General features: G+C 45.7%; 1 protein-coding gene across 1 annotated transcript in view; it reads right to left on the bottom strand.

Annotated features, from left to right (window-relative positions):
* Positions 1–24100, bottom strand: part of GNS (glucosamine (N-acetyl)-6-sulfatase) — a 321939-nt gene that overhangs the window by 14385 nt on the left and 283454 nt on the right. Inside the window, exons 12-13 of the mRNA XM_044084298.1 lie at positions 24093–24100; positions 6223–6391 (exon numbers count right to left, since the gene is read on the bottom strand). The exon at positions 24093–24100 is cut by the window's right edge and continues 100 nt beyond it. Of these exons, the coding sequence (XP_043940233.1) occupies positions 6223–6391; positions 24093–24100 (177 nt within the window). The remainder of the gene's footprint in view (positions 1–6222; positions 6392–24092) is intronic.

The raw sequence follows: 24100 nt of genomic DNA, 5'->3' as shown, positions 1-24100 counted from the left end.
CTTTGACGGGCAAGGTCTGTAGTTCTGAAACCCTTTTGGCAGAGGTAATAGCCACCAGAAATGCTGTTTTCCCAAGATAAATATTTTAGATCTGAGGTTGCAGCAGGTTCATAATGTGGAGCGACCAGAGCTTGAAAAACCATAGTAAGGTCCCATGGGGAAACAGGATCCTTGACTGAGGGGCCGGCGTAACAGAAAAGTGCCTTTAATAAAGGCTTTACATTGCCTGGTGGAGGCTTGAGAGGCAGAATTCTCACCCAAATGAAAATGAGAAATGGCAGCCAACTGAACCTCGACAGTAGAAGAATGAGCTCCGTGTTGAAAAATATCAACTAGAAATTCAAGAATGGCAGACATAGGAGCAATGAAGGGGTCTAAACGCCTATGAGAGGCCCAAAAGGAAAAATGTTTCCATTTGCTGCGATAAACCTTCCTGGTAGAAGACTTATGAGCAGCCACCAAAATAGACCTAACTGAGGAGGATAATCCAGGAGGCCTAGCAATCACGGGAACTGGAACAGCCAAGCTGTGAGCTTCAACTGTCCAGATTCAGATGAGGAACCCCCGAAGGGTGTGAAATCAGATCCTGAATGTGATCCAAGATCCAAGGCGGAGCCAGAAGGTGAAACCAAAGGAAGGGAAACCATACCTGGCGAGGCCAAAACAGGGCAATGAGGATCACTTTGCTCCCAAGTCGAACTTTCTGTACAAACCTCGGAATAAGAGGTACTGGAGGGTAAGCATACAGAAGACCAGGAGGCTAAGCATGGACTAGAGCATCTCTGGGGGACTCCCCCGGCTGGGGGTTCAAAGCAAAAAACTCACAGCACTTCGTGTTGGAAGGAGATGCAAAGAGATCGCAGCAAGGCTGGCCCCACTCGAGGAAGATCTGTTCCGCTACTGAAAGATTCAGAGACCACTCGTAAGGCAACAGAATAGTCCGACAACCTGTCCACTAGGATGCTGGACAGTCCCGGAATGTGCGTTGCGAGAACAACAGGTCGAGATCGCCTCTTCTCATACTCTCACGGCCTCGCGACAAAGGGGGTAAGACCTGGTCCCTCCCAGTTTGTTGATACACCAGACCACTGACATGTTGTCTGACTGAATTGCAATAGTTCCCAGAGGAAGAAAGGCATGAAGGGCCTGCAACGCTAAAAGGACCACCCTCATCTCTAGAACATTTATATGCAAACTGGTCTTTACAGGGGACCACAGGCCTTGGACTGTCCTGCCCGAACAATCCCCCCCCCCTCGAGTTGGGAGGCATCCGTGGTCACCGTGGCTTGGGCCGGGGCTGGAACAAAGGGTCGTCCCTCCAAAATGTCCAGAGAACACATCCACCATAAGAGGGACGACCGACAGACTCGACTGAGTTGTATTGGATACAGCAATGGAAGTTCCAACAGCGAGCACTGTACAGCTAACGTCCACTGTAGAATTCTCATATGTAACCGGGCACACGGGAGAAGCGTTATGGTCGCCGACATTGAACTTAAGGCCCTCAACACTGATTCTGCCATTGGAAGATGGGAATGGTAGATTAGAGAGACATGCATCCTCAGGTTTTGTACTTTCTCCGAGGTCAGAAAGATTTTGCATTGTAAAGTATCTATCCTTGCACCAATGTAGTCTATCACCTGTACAGTATCTAGGAGTGATTTGGATGCATTGATTGTGATTCCCAAATGCAGGGCAAGGATCAAGAAATAATCCTTGGTTTGGGAGAGTAGACGCCTAGTGGGAGCAGTAAGGAGCCAATCATCCAGGTACAGATGGACCTGAATGCCCTGAAGCCCCTGAAGCCTCAGGTAAGCCGCTACTACCATCACTTTGGTGACCACCCTGGGGGCTATGGTGAGACCAAAGGGTAGGGCTCAAAATTAGTAAGGATTGACTCCTAGCCAGAAGCGGAGGAACCTCCTGGAGCTTCTGTGCATTTTTATGTGATAGTAAGCATCCTCGACGTCTAAACGAGCACATCCAGTCGCTATCTTGCAGGTGCAGCATGATGGACTGTAGTGTGACCATCCGGAACTTCTCTTTGGCAACGGACAGGTTTCAGGGTAGATAGGTCCAGAATGGGCCTCGAGTCCCCTGTTTTCTTTGGCACCAAAAAGAACCTGGAGTAGAAACCCGATCCGGACTGATCTGGGGGATGATTTTGATGGCTCATTTTTCTAGCAGCTTGGAAATTTCCTGTGCTGCTGCCTCCCTTTGCATGGGTGGTACTGTCCGGGAGGTGTTTAGGAGATTTGGGTGGACCCACAAAGGAGACAGAGTATCCTCTGGATATGATCTGAAGCACCCAGCGGTCTAATGCTATGGACTCCCATGCCGCCAGGTGCAAGGGCAATCGTCCCCTGACTTCCTCAAGAGTAGAGCAGTCACGCCACCCCTCAGGGCTGCTGTCCGGGTTTGTCTGAGGAAAGGATCTGCAGACCCAAAATTCCTAGGACCCCCTCTGCCTCTGGGCCGGTGTCCATTCTATCCCCCTCTGCCTCTGGGGGAAGAAGAGCCCCAAGTGTCCTAGGAATACTGTGACTTCGGGTACCCCATCTTCTTTTGCCCTCTCTGGTTCCAGGAAAAAAAACCTTTGAGGGTTCGAGAAGCGGATGCAGACGACAAACAGTATCTTCCCGTCCTTCTCACTCTGGACCAAGGTCTCTTTGATGGTCTTACCAGAAAGAGTAGAGCCGTCATAAGGGGCACTGGCAAAGGACGCCTTGAAAGGTTCTGAAAATTAACAATCTGAGCCAGGCGTTGCACTTCATGGACATGCTGGACCCAGCCACCCTAGCCGCTCCTTCCGTAGCATGTGAAAGGAGTCGCATGGACGTGTTGGAGACTGCTTTCAAAGTGGCCATCCTTGCGGAGTACGAGTCCCTGTCCTCCTGCGACATGGCTTAGGTGGAGACTCCGCCAGCTCCTTTACCAGGTCACGTTGGAGTCTCATGACATGGGCCAGGTAGTTCAGCGTCCTAATAGAGAAGGTAGCTGAAGTGTAAACCCACTTCCATAGGTGGTCCATCACCTACGACTCTCTGTCAGGAGGATGAACCGAGAAACTCTCCTGGGCTAGTTCCTTCTTTGTGGCTGCTGATACCACCATAGTGTCTACGGGGGAGCCCTTGTTCCATGCTGGCCTATTTGAAGGTGGACTCAAAATCTTGTCAGGCCTTTTGGGAATTGGTTCCATGGTCTCCGGCTCCTTCCATGCCCACGAGGTGACCAGGACCACCAAGGGATCTGTGGGAGGGGACACCCAGGAAGTAGATGGGCCCGTGCCAAAAGCCTCCAGGAACACTGACTCATCAGAAGGTGGCTTGGGGGCAGACCAACCTCCCCGTTGGTGAAGGATTTCCATGATGTCTCCAAAGGAGAGTTCCTCGGGAGGTGACCTGGGGGAACCTTCCCCATCATCCAAGTCTGTATCCTCGGTGAGGAACTCAGGGGAGTCCAAGTGCCTCCTCTTGCACGTATGCTTACGAGGCACCTCTCCAGTGGGGCTCTCCGGGGGGAACTCGCAAGCGACTTGTTCCTCAGGGGGAACCATATGGGGTGCCTCAAGCATGGGCTGTCTCTCTGGTAAAATGATGGGAATCGCAGAGAGAGCAGAGGGGGTCTGGGTGGAGTCCGAGGGGACAGACAGGCTTCTCTCCGCTGGATTGAGACCCCTATCTACTACGAATGCAGAGGGAGAATGAACCTCCTGTGGAACCAATAAGGAGGCCTGTCTCCCCAGGTATGACGAGTGAATCTGAGCTGGGCCCGAACTGGACGAGGCTCTGAGGGAAGGAACTCGGCCTGACAAAGGCGGAGCCAATGAAAAAAGTTCCACTTCCTCAGATTGCCACCCAAGCTCTGGCTCCGAGAGCGGCTCAGATCTGAGCTGGTCGGATCAGACATGCTCCAGGCAGCTGTCGGCATCAAGGAAGCAGGTACCATCGGCACTGACCCTCTAACTAAAGCCATTCTCGGATCAGAGTACTCCGAACCCAGTGGATGGATCAGAGAAGGAGAAATCGGTTGGAAAAGAGGAAGCGAGCTCCCCCCTCCTAAGCAAGAGGGGGCTGGCAAGACCCCCATCTAGATCCGAGTACGAATGAACCTCTTCATCATTTTATCCATGTCGACTTCAGAAAGGGACTTGATGGATCTCAATGAGGCCACAGACTCTCACTTTGCAGGTCGGGGCATCGAGGCCCTAGAAGTAGAGCACGTCTCCTCCGGCTCCGGGGAAAACTTCAGAGATCGGAGCCGAGGGCAGTCACGGATCCTAGGAGTCTTAACCGGTGAAGGGAGGTCCGGAGACCTCTTGTGTTTCTCAGTCCTTGGTCTTGGCTCTCTCTCCTTCTCCCTGCCCCTTTTACGCTCCGCTTCCACAGGCTTAGAAGTGGGAGGTAGAGTCCCAGCCTGGGCGGGAGGAGAAGCAAGGGCAAAAGAAGGAGGTGGCCACACAGAGGCTGAAGACGAGGCAACCGCCTCAGAAGAGGGAAAAGAAGGCCTTTCAGGGCCAACTTCGCCTTCCTGTCCTTAATGGCGCAAAGATAAAACCCGTGCATATAGTGCAGTCTGTAATAAGGTGGGCCACACCCAAGCACATTACACAAAGAGTGTGGCCATCCGCAGGGAACAACTTATGGCCACACTCGGTGCATCTTTTAAATATGGGCTTATCAGCCATTACAACAGTGGAAAAAAAACAACAAGAAGTAAGCTAAACAACTCTAAAGATAGATAACTCGACGCACCAAGCGAGGGGAGGAGAAGGGAAACCTACACTATCACTAACCTAACTACAGTAAAGGAGAAAAGGACTTTCTAAAGACTTTAAACCCACTTACTACCCGTAGCTCTGGAGAGCATGATGCTTCAGCTAGCCATGGCAAACAAGATCTGGGGGTTGGAAGGTAGTGGAGGTGCATTATGGGCAAGGGGAGGAGCTTGGAGCAGATGCTAGTAAGGTTGCCGGCTCGGATCAGATACGGATCCGGTATCCCACAGGTTGAAGACCAAATGAAGTAAACTACTTAAGATTTTATTAAATTTTTTCATGAGCCATAATAAGCTCAGACAGCTGAACTGTTGAGCTACAGTTAACAGACAACTTATAATCACTTAGTAACCTTGACACTGTTAGGAGAATTCCCCAACCAGGCTGAACTAACAGACCGATAAATGCTAGTACAAAACACAACTTGCATTGTGGCAAGCCAAGAAAGAACTAAAGAAAACAAGGGAAAACTTGTTTACACCAGTGATGTGCTGAAGTCCCAGTGGGATAAAATTGCAATTCTCTGGAAATCAGGCCATGTCAGACCTTGTGAGGCAGAAGTCCTAAGACATTATTACTACAACAGTGAAGAACATGAACATCTTCTAGTCTAGTACCCGTTTCTCAAACTCTTTTTTTTTTAGGTTCATAGGTTCATAGGTTAGTACTAGGCTAAACTGCCTCTGCAGCCCATTTGAAGCAGCCCAGCCAATCCTTGTGGAGACTGAGAACCAAACCTTTTGTGTTTGTGCAACACACAACAACACCATTAGGCCACCCTCCCAACCCAAGAGGTAAGAACACTTGCTTACCCATTATCAGGTTTACTTGATGTGGTGGTGGTGGTGTTCTACTGGTGGCGATTTTGCTGAGTCATGTTATGTGTAAACCAAGTGCACTCTTCTGATAAAGATGTTTTATAAGTTTAATACCATGCAAGCTTCCTGATGAGAAAAGTGTTTACTTTTAAGTGAAATATCTGTTACACTTCTCACTTATTATCAATGTCACACTGGAAACATTACTATGCCCAAATGCATTTTCAATTTGTTTTCCAAATGCTTGGCTTATCACAGTGTACTGTGTTGTTTGCAAATGATGCTCCTGAAAAGAGGTATTTAAATCTCATTTTCTTCCTTAAAAAAAAAACACAAGTAGAGCTCTTCACTTACACCATGACTTGCATATTACATCAGTCAAAATGGCAACTACTTCATTGATTACTATGTGATCTTATGACCCTCTTCAGGTTGCACGTGAAAACTACTATCAACTTGGTCTGATTATCTAAGACAATATTATTTTGAATTTAAGTAAGTCCAGCAAGTTTTACCTAAACATGTCTCACTGAATTTTGCCATACCCAGAAAAATGGAGTGCGACCACCCCCACAGCATTTCAGTTGTTAGTCAAATCTACCAAGCTAGGGGAAGTTAGTCTCTGACCTGCAAATCGATGGCTTGGAGATCGGCACGAGCTTCCTACACATGACTGGAGAGCGATAAGTCGCTGGTTCATCTTTACAAGGAGTGCAGGATCTTCTTTCTGAACCTTGTCTTTAATGTTCACCAACTGATTGGGATCAACAGTCATGTTATACAACTCTACAAAAGACTAAACAAGAGGAAAATGGTTAGACAATGTGACATTTTCTTAAGATACAAACATTTTATTTATAGATCCTGTTTTATGCCCCCTATGCAATCACCTTAGGGTGGAAGGATGAAGTAGAAGAAAAACTGTGTGAGGAATGAGGGAAGCTGCAAGAAGAACCTTAAGGAAGCAGCTGTAAAAGGGCTAAGTTCCCTACATTAGCAAGAGCTTGTAACAGCAAGCAAAGCAAAAATAAGACCAGCCAAACAGGAAATGGGCCCTTCAGAGTTTTGGGGGTACTGACCAATTGTCCTCTATGAGTAGGAAAGGACACTGGTCTAAAAGTAAGACGGGCCTATTAGAAAAGAAGTGAAACTGAATAATAGAAAGGGACAGACCAGTGGGGAAAATGGGAAGGCATATCAAAGACATGAGCATAAAAAAATACACTTCCAGCTTCATACCAAACGTGATTTGCGCATGCTACTCCAGCAGAAGTCTCATTTATCATGCAGGTCCCAGTTTTCCTTCACAACTGTAGGGAGAAGCATAACTCTCAAAATGTCCCTAATTTTGCAGCACATCAGATCTTGCTTCATATTTTTTGCCATGTCCTTGGTAATTTTTGATTTTCATAGTTTCATACTTCCTACTGCTTTTTTCATACTGTTCAAAAAAAATGTACAATGATGCAAAAATGAAAGTTATGCACTCACCATAACAATAGATAACATGCTGTCTCTTTCCATCTGGTTCAAACTGTGAGTTATGAGACAAGACTGGCCACATCCTAAAGACTTCAGCCCCTGAGCTCCACCTCCTCTAACGATACTTTCCACAACTAGAATTACCTCAGATTGCGTTTGCCCCTTTGCGAAAGTTTCCACTATTTAATTCCAAAAGAAAATATTATGAAACCTTTAATCCCAAAAGAAAATACTACCTAAATTATCTGGTACATAACACTAAGTAAGGTGTTTTTTTGTCAAGGGCTTCATATCCGAATGCATAACAAATTCCTGAGCCTTTTGTACTAATCACTTTGTACCTGTGTAAATAGTGTAATGTGCTGCTACTCTTAAACCCAATACCCTTCCTGCCTGGATGATCATTTATTATTTTCAGTTACTTTTTACAGCACTTCTCTCTCGTTCCCCTTTCAGAGACCTTAACATAATAATTCTTTTTGTCTCCATCTTTTCATTTAGTGACCACGGTCCCTGCGAATGGGTTCTCTCTCAGTCCTCCACTTGCTGAATCCTTGGCCAGTGGCCGCTTCTGCAGTGAAGAAACCAGCCACAAGGACTCAAGGGCTTTAAAAAGAAAATAGGTTACTGTAGGGGTATATCTACGTTTCCCTTTTAGCCTGCTACTGTGAAAAGTACCTGGTCTAAAGCAGAAATAACTGGCTCTACCCATGGCTAGGGACTGCAACTGCTCCCCCACCCCCATCATTCCCCCCAGTTAACTTTTTCTTTTTAGTTATCGGTAAACCAAGATAAAGCTCTAGGCAAAAAAAAGTAACCCAGTAGATGCACTTGAATTGCCCACTTGTAAAATAGAGGCAAAAGGGTACTTAAACTGACACTTTTTGTCTGCTTCCAGTATCTACCCAGAAAGGACACAGCTGAAATCAGGTCTAAAGATTGTTTTTCCCTACTAGATTCTAATAACTCCTAACAATTTGGCTATTTAGACACTTACCTTGCAATCTTTAGCCTGGGGGGTTCTAGCCCGCTCCGTTCACTATGCTCACTTGGCTCCCCTCCCTGCCCCCTATTCCCATCTGCCCTCAGTACATCTACATTTATTCTTAGCCTTAACTCCACCCCTAATTACCACCAATTAGACTACACCACTAGTCACCCCCTCCCCCTACATCCAATACAATCATGCTACTACCTACTATAACAATCCTAACCTGCATAGTTTTAGCTCACATTACAACCTACCAAGGCTCAACAGTCACATGCCCCAACAACTTCCACTGTACTCTCTCAACACCCTCCCTCAAACATTTACACTAACTACACAACCCCTGCCACCTAAAACATCCTCCCAATCCACACACTCCATTACCAAACACCTAACACACTCAAAAATAAAATATCCCCAAGATATCATAAGCAGTTTACTATGTATATAAAACATATCCTAAACACTCCCTATAAACTAGCCCTCTCTGGAGACATCCATCCAAACCCTGGTCCTCCCAAATCCAACCCAACCACAAACCCTAGTCCAAGCAACCCCCCCACACAACTCAACTCCTAGCCAACAAGAAAACAACAGACCTACTTATAATGTCCCTAAACATCAAAGGCATATGCAATAAAATTCAAAAACTACATGCCAGCATAAGCATATACTCCCCAGATATTCTCTTCCTAACTGAAACCTGGCAGAAAGTGAGGTAGTACTTCCACCTGAATACAACATCCTTCAAATAGATAGATTGTCCAAAAAAGGAGATGGTGTAGCATTGATATTTAAACACCACCTCAATATTCAACTCCTGAACTCATCTGCCCCTCATCACAACAATGAAGAAATCCTTTACGCCAATCTCAAACTAAACCCAAACAAAACAATCAATACCATAGGATGCTATTTTCCACTAGGGCAAAATATCACACCCCTAGAAAATCTCCTAAGCTGGGCTACTCTATCTCTACTTCAGGAAACCATCATTCTCGGCGACTTTAACATCAACAGGCTATCCTGTAATCTCCCAACCATTCACCTTAATCTCTATGGGTTCACGCAACTCATCCAATCCCCTGCCCGAATCAACAAAAACCCTAACAATCATACCTTACTTGACAGGATCCTAGTCAACAAAGCCCCTCACTCTTACCTAGCAGGCTGCTTACCTGACAGTCTTAGTGACCACTGCCCCACTTTCCTAATTCGGCACCACACACACACAGTCTCAAGCCCATTATCCACAGGCAAATATGGAACAAGTCCAACTTCAACCCAAACTCCATCTCCTCCCTGCAAAAAATTAACTTGTCACCACTAAAATACCTCAACCTATATGAGTCTTCTGTCCACTTCAACAGTACCTTCCTCTCCATCCTAAACACCTATGCTCCTGTAAGAAATGCCAAAGTCAGATCCAGGCATGCCCCATGGTTACAAAAGACCACCAGAACCCTACTGAAATCCAGAGATAAGGCCTGGGAGCACTGGCGATCAACAAAAAATAACTCAGATAGGCAATCTTTCCTTGAACTGCAAAATAAAGCCAAAAAGCATATAAAATTAGACAAATCCCTCTACTATAAATCCACCCTAAACTCTATCAACCACAACCCTAAGCAATTCTGGTCCACTATTAACACCATCCTCTACCCAGGGAAGGTTGATACCCCCCAGCTGTCCACTACCCCCTCCTCCAGCAGTATTGCTGAATCCTTCAACAAACACTTCACTTAAACTATAATCTCTAAACAAACAACACTACCCCTACAACAGCCCCCCCTAACTCCTAACCCTAAACCCCCACTCCTCTTTTCTTCTTCACCTCAGTACCTACCTATAACCCTCCAACATAAAAAGACCATTGTCAAAACAAACCCACCAAACTCGCAGCTGACAACCTCCCCTCTGAATACTTAAACTGCAGTTGATACACTAGCCTACCCAATTTCAATTCTAATCAACCGTTCCATAACAGAAGGCTATGTTCCTTTGATATGGAAAATATCCCACATCATTCCCCTTCACAAAGGCACCCCCCTCCACCAACCTCTCCAATTACTGCCCCATTGATATCCTCTCCCCTCTCTCCAAGATACTTGAAAAATGTATCAACACCCAGGTCTCCAACTACCTCCTAGCTAATAATCTCTTCTCCAAAACCAAACATGGTTTCAGGCCATATCACAGCACTACCTCTGCTCTGCTCTCCTTCACCAACACTATACTTCATCACAAAAACAATGGCCTCTTCTCTACTGCCTAGATCTCTCAAAGGCCTTTGACATGGTATCTCATGAGCTACTACTCTCTACTCTCCCCAACATCTCCTTCTCATAATCAGCTTGCAAATGGTTCCACAGCTATCTACACAGATGCCAGAAATCAGTAATCTGGGACGATAACCTATCACCTCACCTCCCAATTACTCTCCGAGTTCCCCAAGGGTCTGTCCCTGGCCCTCTGCTATTCTCACTTTTCACTAACAACCTACATACTGCCACCACACATGCATCTCTTATACAGTACGCAGATGACTCTGCTCTCATCTGCTCTACCCCCACTCTACCAGAACTACAACAAATCACACATGAATCTTTCTCTTCTGTAGAAAGCTGGCTATCCAATGCTCAGCTCCTACTCAACCCAAGTAAGACAAAACTTCTCCTGTTCCAACCTTCCAAAGCCACCCAAAAAACCTCCCACTTCAACATTCTCGCCAAAGACAATACCATAATCTCTCCATCAGAACACACAAAATTAGTCGGTGTGGAAATAGACAACAAACCTAGATTTGACACCCACATATCTCTCACAATAAAGAAAGTTCACAAGAAACTTGGTGCATTATATCGAAGCTGCCAATTCCTAACCAAGGCGGCTAGAATCTCCATAGCCAATTCCCAGCTAATCTCCACCCTACTCTATGCATCCCCCATATGTAACCTTAGACAGACAGACCTACACAAGCTGGATGCTTGTTGCAACAAAATTGCTAAATTTGCCACTGGAACCTCCTACTGCAGCCATCACTGTATCTCCCTTAAAGAAATAAACTGGCTAGAACTCCCACAACTCCTTCACTTTAATCAACTTACCCTCGCTCAAACTTTTTAATCACCCCCTTAACATCCCTTCCTTTCAAACCCTTCTCCAACCCTATCACTCCACTAGGCCCCTAAGATAAAGCAACAAAAATCAACTCACTGTTATCAAACCCAAAAACTCAGCAGGAGAAGCCATATTTTCATGTACCATATCTAAACTTTGGAACAATCTTCCACTCTCTATAACTACTCTACCTTCCAGCAGCCTTTTCAAGACTGCACTCAAATTCCACTTAAATATGCACTGGCTTTGTCCTTGTTCTAATCCAGACTAACACCCCCACCCTTACCGGCCCCCCCACCTCGACTCTTAACCCAACTATACTACCGCCACTACTAACCACAGTCAGAATTAGCTAGTTCTCTTTACATACTTTAAAATCTTGTCTGACAACTTTGTTACTAATATTATAAATGACAAGAAACTATCTTAACTTGCAACATTTACTGTATATACTATTGATAATATATTGTTATTGTATTAAAGCCAGCAATCTGTAATGTTGTTTACTATTGATGCAACTTTGTATCTCTATCATGTACATGATGTGGAGCTTTTCTCCCTGGGCATCTGCTGAAAAAGGGACCTGCGTCCAGTCGAAATTTCCTGGTAAACAAATGTAAATAAATAAACAATACAAATCCCAACACAGGAGGAGCAAATTCCTCCCCAACTCGGTCATCCCATGATCAAGATGTATGCTACAAGGAGGAAGGAAGGTGGGAGGGAAGGTTGAACTAGACAGAAACAAATGACAGAGATCTAGTGTTATGGTGAGTACATAACTTTCGTTATCAGACATTGTCTTTTCTGTATGGGTTCAACCTGTGGGACAGAGTCCCCAGCCATGTAATAGCCTGGGGAGGTCCGATGAAAGCACACTGCACAATATGGTGAAACCAAAGGAGGCCCAGAAAGCCCAGTTTCTAGAGGGACACAAACGTTTGAGGACCCACCCAAGTAGCAGTTGCACAATCTAAAACAGCTCTGGAAAAAAAAGCTGTAGAAATAGCCAAAGCTCTAATAGAATGACCTTTTGGTTTACCCTGCAAGGGCTTTCCTTTTAAACTATACCCAAATGAAATACAGTCAGCCAGCCAATTAGACAGAGTAACCTTAAGACACTGGTACATCCAAAAGGGCCTTTGAAAGAGAGACAAATAATTTATTAGTCTTCCTAAAAGATTTGGTGCGGTCTATGGACAATGAGACAATGTAGTAAATGCTCTCCTTTATTGGAAAATTCAGAAAAAAACACTGGTAAGTGAATGGTCTGATTCAAATTGTTCTCCATTGCTACCTTTGGGAGAAAAGCACAAGCCATTCAGACTCATGCTTGACAGAACCACCACCACCAAGAATAAGGACTTCCAATGCAACAAAACAACTTCAATCAATTGTTGCTGAAAATTCAAACAGAGGTACACAGAAAGCAATTGAAGCATAAAAGGCAAGTCTGTAGCCAGAATAGCATCCCAGACTGGAGGATGCAACAAAAAGGTCCATTGAGAAAGGCTTTTGAAATTTTTAGAGCCACCAATTTCATTATCTCTATTTATTTTTATTTATTTATTTTACATTTGTTTACCGGGAAAGTCCGACTGGATATATGTCCATTTTCAGCGGAGGCCTGGGGAGAAAAGCTCTAGAAAGCAGAGTATAAATACATCAGGAACAATAGAAACATTTAGAGATACGTATAATATGCAGTTTTCAGTAGTGTGACAAACATGGATAAAACATAGTAGACAATATCAAAATCATGAGGCTTCTACCAATGTGAAAGTTGGAAATAATGCCAACTGTGCCTTAACAGCAGAGCAATTGGATCCTGAGTGAAACAAGTCAATGAACAAGTCCAGAATCACCTCCAAATGAGCTAAGAAAGGGTCCAAATGTTTACAGTTAGCCCAGAATGGGAAACGCTTCCAATTACTAGCATATACTTTATGAGTAGACACCTTCTGAGATGAAGACAAAATATGCACCACTCTCTGTCTGCAAGCTTGGGATCAAGGGCATACTGGAGAAACCATGTTGTTAACCTGAGCATCTGAAGGTTGAGTGATCCAAGTGTGCCAGGTGAGAAATCAGATCAGGAATGGGATCCAGGACCCAAGGAAGAGACCTCATAAGAGGCCAAAGAAAGGGGAATCACACCAGATGTGGCAAAAGGGAGCAATGAGGATCACAGTCATTCTGCAATGGGCAGACTTCTAGAGAAACATTATAAATGGAGTTGGATGATACGCATGCAGGAGACCTGGGCACCAAGCACACAGAAGTGCATTCCCTGGGCGATTGTCCCTGATGAGGAACTAAGGCAAAAAAGTTGCTGCATTTGGTGTTGGATGGGGAAGCAAACCAGTCACAAATATGGACGGCCCGAAAAGTCAAGCCGCAACCTTCAAATTCAGGGACCACCCATAATGAAAAAGAATGTCCCTGTCTGATAGAATGTTGGATTTCCTTGGGATATTCACTGCAAACCGAAATTGTTGAGATGAAATCGCCCATTGCCAAAACATCATGGCCTCCTGATAATGGTGTTAGGAAGGGGTTCTTTCCTGTTTGTTCAGAAACCAGATGACAGACATGTTTTCTGTCCGAAATGGGATCAGACCCTTGGGGAGACCGTCCTAAAATACCTGCAATGCAAAAACTGCTGTCATCTCCAAGAGACTGATGTGACCTGATCGCGACACACATTTATCAACGTGATGGAAAACTCCATCAGATGAGTCATGTATAACCACTTCATTGCAAATGTCCACTGCTGAGTCCTCATGTGGTAACTCACCATTAGAACTAAAGCAGATGTTGGCTGCATGTACCCAAAGAGTCTGAGAACAAGTGACACTGGGGGCTTTCTGTAAGACAGCAAGGAAATAGCTTGGCAAAGAGTAGATACTCTGGAAGATGGAAGACTTGCAATTTAAGAGACTGCGTCCAAGTGACAACCTATACTTTTTAACATCTGAACAGGGTGAAGACTGGACTTTTGACAGTTGACCATGATCCCAAAGGAATGGCACCGCTGGAGTAAGGGGTCTTTGGTCATAACTATGCTCTCTTAGAGGTGGTTAGAAGACAATTCTCCAGGTAAGGAATGACCTGGAACCTCTGCAACCTGAGCCAGGCGCTAGTACGACTGACATGTACTGGATGAACACATAGGGGATGGTGGTGAGACCAAAGGGTAGTGTTGTAAACTGAATATGATTGGCTCCCAACTGAAAGTGTAGAAAGATCTTAGAATGCCTTGCTATCTTTATATGATGGTAGGCGTCCTTGAGGTCTGTCAAACACATCCAGTCATCCTTCCTCAAGGGAGGCAGGATGAACTGCACTGTAACCATCCAGAACTTGATCTGTTGAAGTGATTCAACTTGCTCAAATCCAAAATTGGCCCATGGTCCTGCTTTTCTGAAGCCAAAGGAACCCTGAACTGACCTTGGATCCACATTGATCTGGTGGGACATCTTGGATTACTATTTACTAACACCTTCTGAATCTCAATGGCTGCATCACTTCTCTGATGAAGTGGCACATCTAGAAGATGTTTTGGATTTACCTTCAAAGTATTTAAAAAGGGAATTGTATAACCTCTGGAGATGACAGTTTCCCCTGTTCTGGTTCAGAGAGAAGGTCCATTGAGGGGTGGGAAAACGTACTCCAACAGCATAGAGCATCATGCTCCTCAAAGTATCCTTAACTCATTCAATCCAATGGAGATCAAAAAGTTTGCACTGTAACTTTGAATGGGCAGAGCCTAAGCCTTTTGACCGAATCAAATTAGGTCTTTGCATTTCAAACACATGTTCACATCTCTGGAACCACAGGGGTTAAAAAGAAGTAGAAATGGCAAACTCTTCAACACAAACTATTTTACAGTGGTGGTAGTATTCTTTAGGTTCTAGGTCTTAAACCGAATTTTGTAAGTCACAGTAAACACAGCAACTGTTGTGTGTACCACTTACACACATGCTGTCAATCATCATTTTATTCATCTAGCTGTGAGCTTTCATGACTAAGGAGTTCTGCCTATGTTACTTGGTTGTTGAGATACTTAGAAAAATGTGAAAATTATATCTTTATAAATTAATATCATAAAAAAGAAGTTATGTACTCACCATAACATTCCATCCAAGTAGTTATACTTCATTTTTCTGCAATCTGTGGGTATTCAGATCCATATCGGATCCGAGCCAGCAACTTTACAAGCATCTGCTCAGAGCTCCAAGCTCCTCCTCCTTACCCATAACACACCACCATCTACTGCCTTCCCTCAGATCGAGTTTGCTGCAAACCAAACTAATCAGCAACTCAGACTAGAAGAAACCATACATGATCATAACATGAGAAGGTTCGGGGGAAGGAGGGTGGGACGGTTGCAGAAAAATGAAGTATAACTACTCAGATGGAACATTATGGTGAGTACATAACTTCTTTATCTGAAGTAGTTAACTCCATTTTATCTTCAACCTGTGGGACAGAGTCCCCAGCTACTCAAGCCTCTGGGAGGCCCTCATGTAAGGATATTCCTGAGCACCGCAGAGCCGAAGGATGCTCTCCCTCTGGAGATTAAATCCAACTTATAATGAGAAATGAAGGTATGTGACTTAGCCCAAGTTGCTGCCGCACAAATGTCATCCAATGACACCCTATTTCGGAAAGCAGCAGACATCACCATAGATCTGGTAGAATGAGCTTTAATCGGACCAGGTGGAGACAAACCTTTGTCTTTGTAAATTTGCAAAATACATAACGTAATCCAGCTAGCTAAAGAAACTTTGGAGATGGCCTTACCCAAAAAGGGCTTAGAAAAGGACACAAATAACTGGTCAGACTTACGGAAGGGCTTTGTTCTGTGTAAATAAAAACAAAGTTGTCTATGAACATCTAGCAAATGCAGTTTATATTCACCTTTGTTCTGAAAATTTGGGAAGAAAACAGGCAGGTTAATGGTTTGATTGAGGATTCAGAAGCCACTTTTGGTAAGAAAGCAGGGTTTGTGCAGAGAGAAACCCTATCCTTATGGAAAATCAAGTAAGGGGGCACAGCAGACAAGGGCTGAATCTCAGAAACCCTCCTAGCCGAAATAATATCCACTAGGAAGGCTGTCTTCCAGGATAGAAACTTTAAATCCGCTGAAGCTGCAGGTTCAACGGATGGAGCAACTAAGGCCTGACGAACCAAAGTACGGTCCCAAGGAGGAACAGGGTTTTTAACTGGAGGACGCAAAAGCAAAGTGCCTTTAAGAAAAATCTTACACAATCTAGAAGAGGCCAAGGCATTCATGTTCTCACCTACATGAAAATTTGAAATGTCTGCTAGTTGCACTTTCACAGTGGAAGAACTGGCCCCTTGTTGAAAAATGCTGGCTAAGAAATCCAGTACCATGGATACAGTAGCCATAAAAGGATCCAGCTTTCTCCGAGATGCCCAAATAGAAAATCATTTCCATTTACTGTAGGTAAATCTTCCTAGCAGAAGACTTATGAGCCGCCACTAAAATAGTTTTCACTGAAGGCAAAAGACCGGGAGTCTTGGCAATTAAGGGAACTGGAGCAACCAAGCTGTCAGCTTGAGGCTGTCTAGGTTGGGCGGACTGGTGCCAGAAGGATGAGAAATGAGATCCGGGCAGGGATTTAGAATCCAAGGAGGAGCTAGAACATGAGACCAGAGGAAGGGGAACCAAACCTTACGAGGCCAGAACTGGGCAATGAGGATCACCTTGCACCCCAGTCGGCAGGCCTTCTGAAGAAACTTTGGAATGAGTGTTAACAGGGGATAAGCATACAGAAGCCCAGGATGCCAAGCATGGACTAGAGCATCTCTGGGGGACCCCTGCTGAGGGAATCAGAGCAAAGAACTCACTGCACTTTGCGTTGGAAGGAGATGCGAATAGATCGCAGCAAGGCTGTCCCCATGCAAGGAAGATCTCCTCTGCTACTGACTGCTTCAGAGACCACTCGTATGGCATCAGAACAGCCCAACTCAATTTGTTCGCTAAAATGTTGGAGCATCCCAGGATGTGGGTTGCAATCAGAAACAGACTGCTGGAGCTCTCCCACTCCCAAACTCTCATGGCCTCGTGACACAGAGGGTAAGATCTGGTTCCTCCTTGTTTGTTGATGTAACAGACAGCAGACATGTTTTGTCTGACTGAATTGCAATAGTTCCCAGAGGAAGAACAGTACGGAAGGCCTGCAACACTAAAAGCACTGCTCTCCTCTCCAGTACACTGATGTGCAATCTGGTCTCGATCTGGGAACACATGCCTTGGACCATCCTCCCCAGATAATGCCCCCCCCCCCACCCGAGCTGGGAGGCATCTGTGGTCACTGTGGCTTGGGCTGTGGATGGAACAAAGGGGTGTCCCGCTACAACCTCCGGAGATTGGACCCACCAGAGAAGTGACGCTCTGCAAGCTTGGCTGATGTGAATTGGGTATTCCATGGGGAGATCCAGCCAAGACCACTGTACGGCTAGAGTCCATTGTAGAACACACATGTAAAGACACGCGAAGGGGAGGATAGAAATTGCGGCAGCCATAGAGCCCACGGCTCTGAGAACATCCGCTGCCTTCGGTAACCTGGGGCCAGTGATACATGAGCCCTTAGACTCTGGACCCTGTCTGGAGTTAGGAAGACTTTCAACTGAAGGGTGTCCAGCCGTGCCCCGATAAAGTCCAAGATCTGTACCGGATTCAAGAGTGACCTGGGAACATTGACAGTTATCCCTAACAGGGCTGCAAAATGTAGGAAGAAGTCTCTGGCTTGGCAAAGAAGACACTTGGTGGAAGCAGCGAGGAGCCAATCGTCTAGGTAAGGGAATACCTGAATCCCCTGAAGCCTCAGGTGAGCCGCTACAACTGCCATTTCCTTGGTGAATACCCTGGGGGCTGTGGTGAGACCGAAGGGTAGGACTCGGAACTGGAAATGACTAGCTCCTAGCCGGAAACGAAGGAATCTCCTGGAGCTTCTGTGCATCTTAATATGGTAGTAAGCGTCCTGGAGATCTATTGAGCACACCCAGTCGCATTCTCAAAGATAAGGTAGAATGGACTGTAGGGTGACAATCCAGAATTTCTGTTTGGCGACAGCCAGGTTTAAGGTTGACAGGTCCAAAATGGGTCTGAGGTCCCCCGTCTTTTTTGGCACTAAAAAGAACCTGGAGTAAATGCCTGACCTGGACTAATCAGGGGGGGGGGGGGAGGCAGATTGATGGCTCGCTTTTGAAGCAGTTTGAAAACCTTTAGTGCTGCCGTCTCCCTTTCAGCAGGTGGAACATCTGGGAGGCACTTTGGTTCTGGATATTATTTGAAGCACCCAATGATCTGCAGTTATGAACTCTCATACCGTTGGGTGCAATGATAATCTTCCCCCGACTGCCTCCAGAGTAGGACAGTTGGGTAACCCCTCAGGGCTGCTGCGCGGGCCTGTCTGAGAAGGGCTCCCTAGACCCAAAGTTCCTTGGACCCCATTCTGCCTCTGGGCCGGTGTCTGTCATGTCCCCCCCTCTGCCTCTAGGGGATGAGTTGTCCGAAGAGTCCCGGGAAAACTGCGATTTCCGAAACCATATCTTCTTTTGCCCTCTCTGATTCTGGGAAAAGTGTCTTTGAGGGCTAGTGAAGCGGATTCCGATGGCAGACAAAGTCTTCCCGTCTTTCTTAATCTGGCCAAGGATATCACTGACGGTCTTCCCAAAGAGAGAAGAACCATCGACAGGAGCATTTGTAAAAGACAGCTTGAAGGGGTCCGCAAACTGACAGTCTGAGTCAAGCGTGTCACCTCATAGCAACACCAGTCCCAGCCGCGCTAGCTGCTTATTTCATAGCATGAGAAAGGAGGCGCATGGACGTGTTTGACACCGATTTCAGAGTAGACATCTTCGCAGAGAACAGACGCTTGTCCTCCTGCGACAAAGACTCTGGGGGTGACTCAGCTAACCTGTGACTAGATCTTGCTGCAGTCATATAACGTGTGCCAAGTAGTTCAGTGCTTGGATGGAAAAAGTCACTGAAGAATACACTCACTTCCCAAATCGATCCACTGTCTTGGATTCCTTATCCGGAGGGTGGACCGAGAAACTCTCGAACCAGTTCCCTCTTAGTGGCTGCTGCAACCATCATAGCATCCCCAGGGGATCCTTTATACCACGCCTGTCTGTCTGTCAGAGGGTGGAGAGAGAATTTTGTCCAGGTGCTTGGGTATCAGGCTCTATGGTGTCGGGGTCCTTCCATGCCCGCGTGGTGATAAGATCCACTAAAGGATCTGCCGGCGGGGACACCCAGGAAGTAGATGGGCCCATGCCAAAAGCCTCCAGGAACACTGATTCATCCGTAGAAGGTTTCGGGGCTGACCAACTTCCCCTCTGGCGGAGGATCTCCATTATGTCACCAAAGGAGACATCCTGAGGAGGTGACCTGGGGGAACCTTCTCCATCTAAATCAGTGTCTTCGGTAAGGGACTCAGGGGAGCCCAAGTGCCTCCTTTTGCTCATGTGCTTACAATGCCCCTCCTCAGTGGGACTCTCTGAAGAGGGCTCGTGAACCGTGGGGGGCTTCCTCCAGGGGAACCGCCTGGGGCTTCTCTAGCATGGGCTGTCCCTGAGACAAGATAAAGGGAGTCGTAACCGAATCTGAGGGAGTCTGGGTGGAATTCAAGGGAATAGGCTGGGGTCTCAATCCTTGGGAGAGAACCCTCTCCACCACATCGAACGCCATGGGAAAGCGCACCTCTTTAGAGCCCAACAAGGAGGAAGCTCTCCCCGGGTCCATTGTGAGAATCAGAGCCGAGGCTAGGGTAGCCGGAGCTCTGAAGGAACGGCTTGGATCAGAGAAAGTCGGAGCCGAAGACACATCCATCCCCTTGGGTCTGACTCCCCGTCCTCAGCCCTAATTGCTGCTCGGATCTGAGCTAGTCAGATCTGAGGAACTCAAGGTAATCTCCTGAGTTGAGGTTGGAGAAACCATCGGCGTCGAATCCCCAGCTCCAAAGATCCATGTCTCCCGAAACCGAATGCCATATCAGGGAAGGAGAAATCAGGTGGAAGAACGACATGGAGGTCCCCCCTCCAGAGGGAGAGGGGCCTGGCAAGACTCCAGTCTGGATTTGGGTCCGAATGAATCTCCTCATCACCCTTTCCATATCCATTTCAGAAAGACTCTAGTTGAGCGAGAGGAAGCGACCGACTCGGATCTGGCTGGTCGATGGGAAGATCAAGAAGGCGGCCTCGGCCCCATAGATTCCGTCGGCTCAGAGCAAAATCTGGGGGAGTGGAGCCAAGGAGTAACAGGTCTTGAAAACTTAGAAGGCGGGCTAGGGAAGGACTCCCGATCTGCAGAACTCTTAAGGGGCCTATCCCCTTTCTTCTCCTGGTCTCTCCCTCTTTCTGCATCCTTGTGTCTGTCCTTTTTGTTGTCTCTCCCTTTGGCAACATCCCCTTTAGCAGGTCTAGCAGGAGGGTGAGTTCCAGCCTGGGGGGAGGGTTTGGGCAGGAGTTGAAGTAAAACCGAGTCCCAGACCGTTGGAGTCCAAGGTCAATGCTGGAAGCAGGCCTTCCGCCACAAGTTTGGCCTTTCTGTCTCTAAGGACCCTAGGATTGAACCCTGCACAAATGCTGCATTGGACGAACCAATGTGCAACGCCCAAGCAAACACACAGAGTGTGGCCATCCGCTGGTGAAAGCTTATGGCCACGCTCTGCATTTTTTTAAAGGTGGGTTTAGGTTGTTCTGACATCCTAACAAAAGCAACAAAACACACCCAAGTCACCCAAACGAACTACCCGACCACGCACACACCAAGGAAGGGAAGGGCCTACACAAAACTACCTCACTACATATATATATATATATATATATATATATATACATACACATATATATATATATATATATATATATATATATATATATATATATATATATATACACACATCTATCTATATATATCTATATATCTATATATCTATATATATCTATATATCTATATATCTATATATCTATATATATCTATATATATATCTATATATCTATATATATCTATATATCTATATATCTATATACATACATACATACATATATACACACACTTTTTTTTTTTGACAAAAAAAAACCCAACAAACTAGCATAGGGGAGGAAGAGGGAAACTGAGAAAACTCATTAGAAACAGCCCCAAAAAGCACTTACGGTACCCACTGAAAGCTCTGAGCTGCGGAGATCATGATGCTAATGCACAAAGCGGCAAATGAGATCTAGGGGAAGGCAGTAGATGGTGGTGTGTTATGGGTAAGGGGGAGGAGCTTGGAGCTCAGAGGAGATGACTGTATAGTTGGCTCGGATCAGATATTGATCTGAAAATCCCCAGGTTGATGATAAACTTAAGTTAACTACTTCAGATCAACAGTTAAATATCTCTCTACCTGCACTAGGCAGAGATAAAATATTAATGCAGTTGAGTTTGCCGTTGTGTAAGCTTTAAGATTAAATCTTTTAACACCTTGTACATAGCATGGTTTTGGTGCTATTGATGTAATTATGAAAAAGTGATATTTGATGCCTTCTAAACCCTGCAATGGCAAAGCAGGTCCAAAAGATTGTGAAAAAAGGTGTCCATGGATGGGGATATAGGGGGCCATCTCTTTCATCTAGGCAAGTATCCTTGGTGAGAGATTCCTCTGGAGAATCCAGGTGCTTCCTCTTGCATTGCATCTTGCCAGAGACTTCCCACCCTGAAGAATCTAGGTGGATGGGGAGTGAACAGGCAGGGCCCCCCCTAAGGTCAGAGCAGACTGGAGAACACCCGGAGTGGGCTATCCCAAAGCAGACAGATGCATGTCCACAAGCACAGACATTGAAGAGGGAGGGATGCTAGTTGCAGCAGACCACTACATTCCCTAATGGGAAAACATTCTCTCTAAAACATCAAAAGCAGATGCTGAAACTGGCACCCTGGAGCTGCTGCATCTAGAATCCAGAGATTCTAAAGCTAGACAAGACTCCAGAGCTGCTCCAGCCTGCCCCAACACAGAGAATAAAGCTGAACCACCCACAGCAGAGGCACCAAGTGAGAAGGACAACTCCAAGACCCAAAAAGTCAAACCCAACCCAGAAACCCATCTTTACATGTTGGACCTGAGGTCTGCTCAGCTCCGAAACTGCTGCAGTCAAGGAAACCAAGGCCAGGGTAGGAGCTAAAAATTGGCAAAGCCATCTAATCCAACCTTAGGGGTGGAAAGACAGCTGGCACCACTAACCTTGGAACCATACGGTCCGAGGGAAGAAACATGTTTGATGGAGCCAAAGCCTTGGATCAGGGACCCAATCTCGACAGGATAAGTCCAAACTGTATCTGGACTTGTAGGAAGGACAGCAACAGTTGCTCCGAGTCAGTGTGTCTTAAATCCCGATCAGATCAAAAGACCAAGATGATGAAGTCACCAATAGAAGCTTGGGGGCTTGCCTGCTGACGGCTCAAAGAAATGGATCCAGGGAGGAGGAGGACGAGACTACTCTAGCAAAGATTCTTACAAAGAGGAGGAGAAGGGCAAAATGGTTCAGCCCAAGTGAACTACTTTTAACAGGAAAGGACCTTGGACACCGTGTAGGGAAAGGAGCCCTCCCTGCAGATGGTACTGAGGGAGATTGGGACCAAGCTGTTAGATCCGAAGACCGTGTCAAAACCATTGGGAGAGCCAAAAATCTTGGAACTTTGGATCCCGTGGACAGGAAGAGGAGGGAGCCAATCATTTTTGGACTTTTTTCAAGATTTGGAGGTTCTTAGACCCCTTTTATGACCCTGATCATCTCTGTGGACCTTATCAGGAGTGTAAAAGGAAGAGGTGTCACTGGGCAGCAATAGATCCTAGAGTACCAACTTGGCCCTCCTCTTTTTCACAGTGGAGGTGCCAAAACTTTCACAGATAGCACACTGTGAATTGAAGTTACTGGCCCCAAGACAATAAATGCAATCATGCATGTCTTGAGAAAAAAGCTTGTGACCATGCACCACACATTTTTTAGAACCATTCTCAACTGCAACAAGCTACACCATCTATTAAATTATTCAAATACAACTACACAAACCACTCAGACTATTCTATCAAAAGAAAATCAGAAATGACACACCCTAACACTATGTGGGAAAAGCCAGGATATAAAAAACATGCCCTAAACCACTACCAAGCCTACACTACCTAAATACTAAAAGGAAATGTACACCAAAAAACACAACCAATAACTAATTACACTAGGATAGAAGAAAGGGGAAACAAGTAAGCTAAAAGAAAATTGGAAAAGGATACACCCCATGGAGTTTGGGACCAAGCTGTTGTCCAGGAAGGCAGCAAACGTGATCTGAGGTAATCCTAGTTGGGCAAGGTTTTATGGGTAGACAATGCAGAGCTCAGGGGATGAAGTCTAAGATATGGCCCGTCTCCAATCAGTCAGATCCAATAACCCACTGGTTGAACCCAGAAGAAAAGACATCAGATCCTGCTGCATTAACATTTGAAGTGAATATTTAAAAGTTTCTCTGCGAGTTTGGGACCTTTGTCCCAGAACCTTGAGCAAATAAATTAAGAGCTGTGGGGAGCAGTACATCTTGCAGTAAGCAGCATGCATACCCTTAAGAAACAATGGTGCTGGGACACTAAAGTAAGGTCTTGGTCAGGTGTGGCAAACAAACTGAAAGTCTCTTAGAGGGAATGGCTTCTGCTATTAGACAGAAGATGGGGTACACTGATATATGCTAAAATATCTTTAGACATATGCAAAAAATAAGCTATGACAATCCACTGCAAAACAATGTGATGTCCACTACTCAGATGAACAATAGGAGACATGAAACGTTATGCATAAGAGCTGTATCGAGCAGAAAAAAAAAACACAAATGTCTTCTAACCTCACTGT

Source organism: Protopterus annectens, chromosome 9.part0, assembly GCF_019279795.1.
Source record: "Protopterus annectens isolate FY-2018-M chromosome 9.part0, PAN1.0, whole genome shotgun sequence".
Classification (NCBI taxonomy): domain Eukaryota; kingdom Metazoa; phylum Chordata; order Ceratodontiformes; family Protopteridae; genus Protopterus; species Protopterus annectens.
The sequence above is the reverse complement of the archived record's forward strand: the minus strand, read 5'-3'. Positions and strand labels throughout refer to the sequence as shown.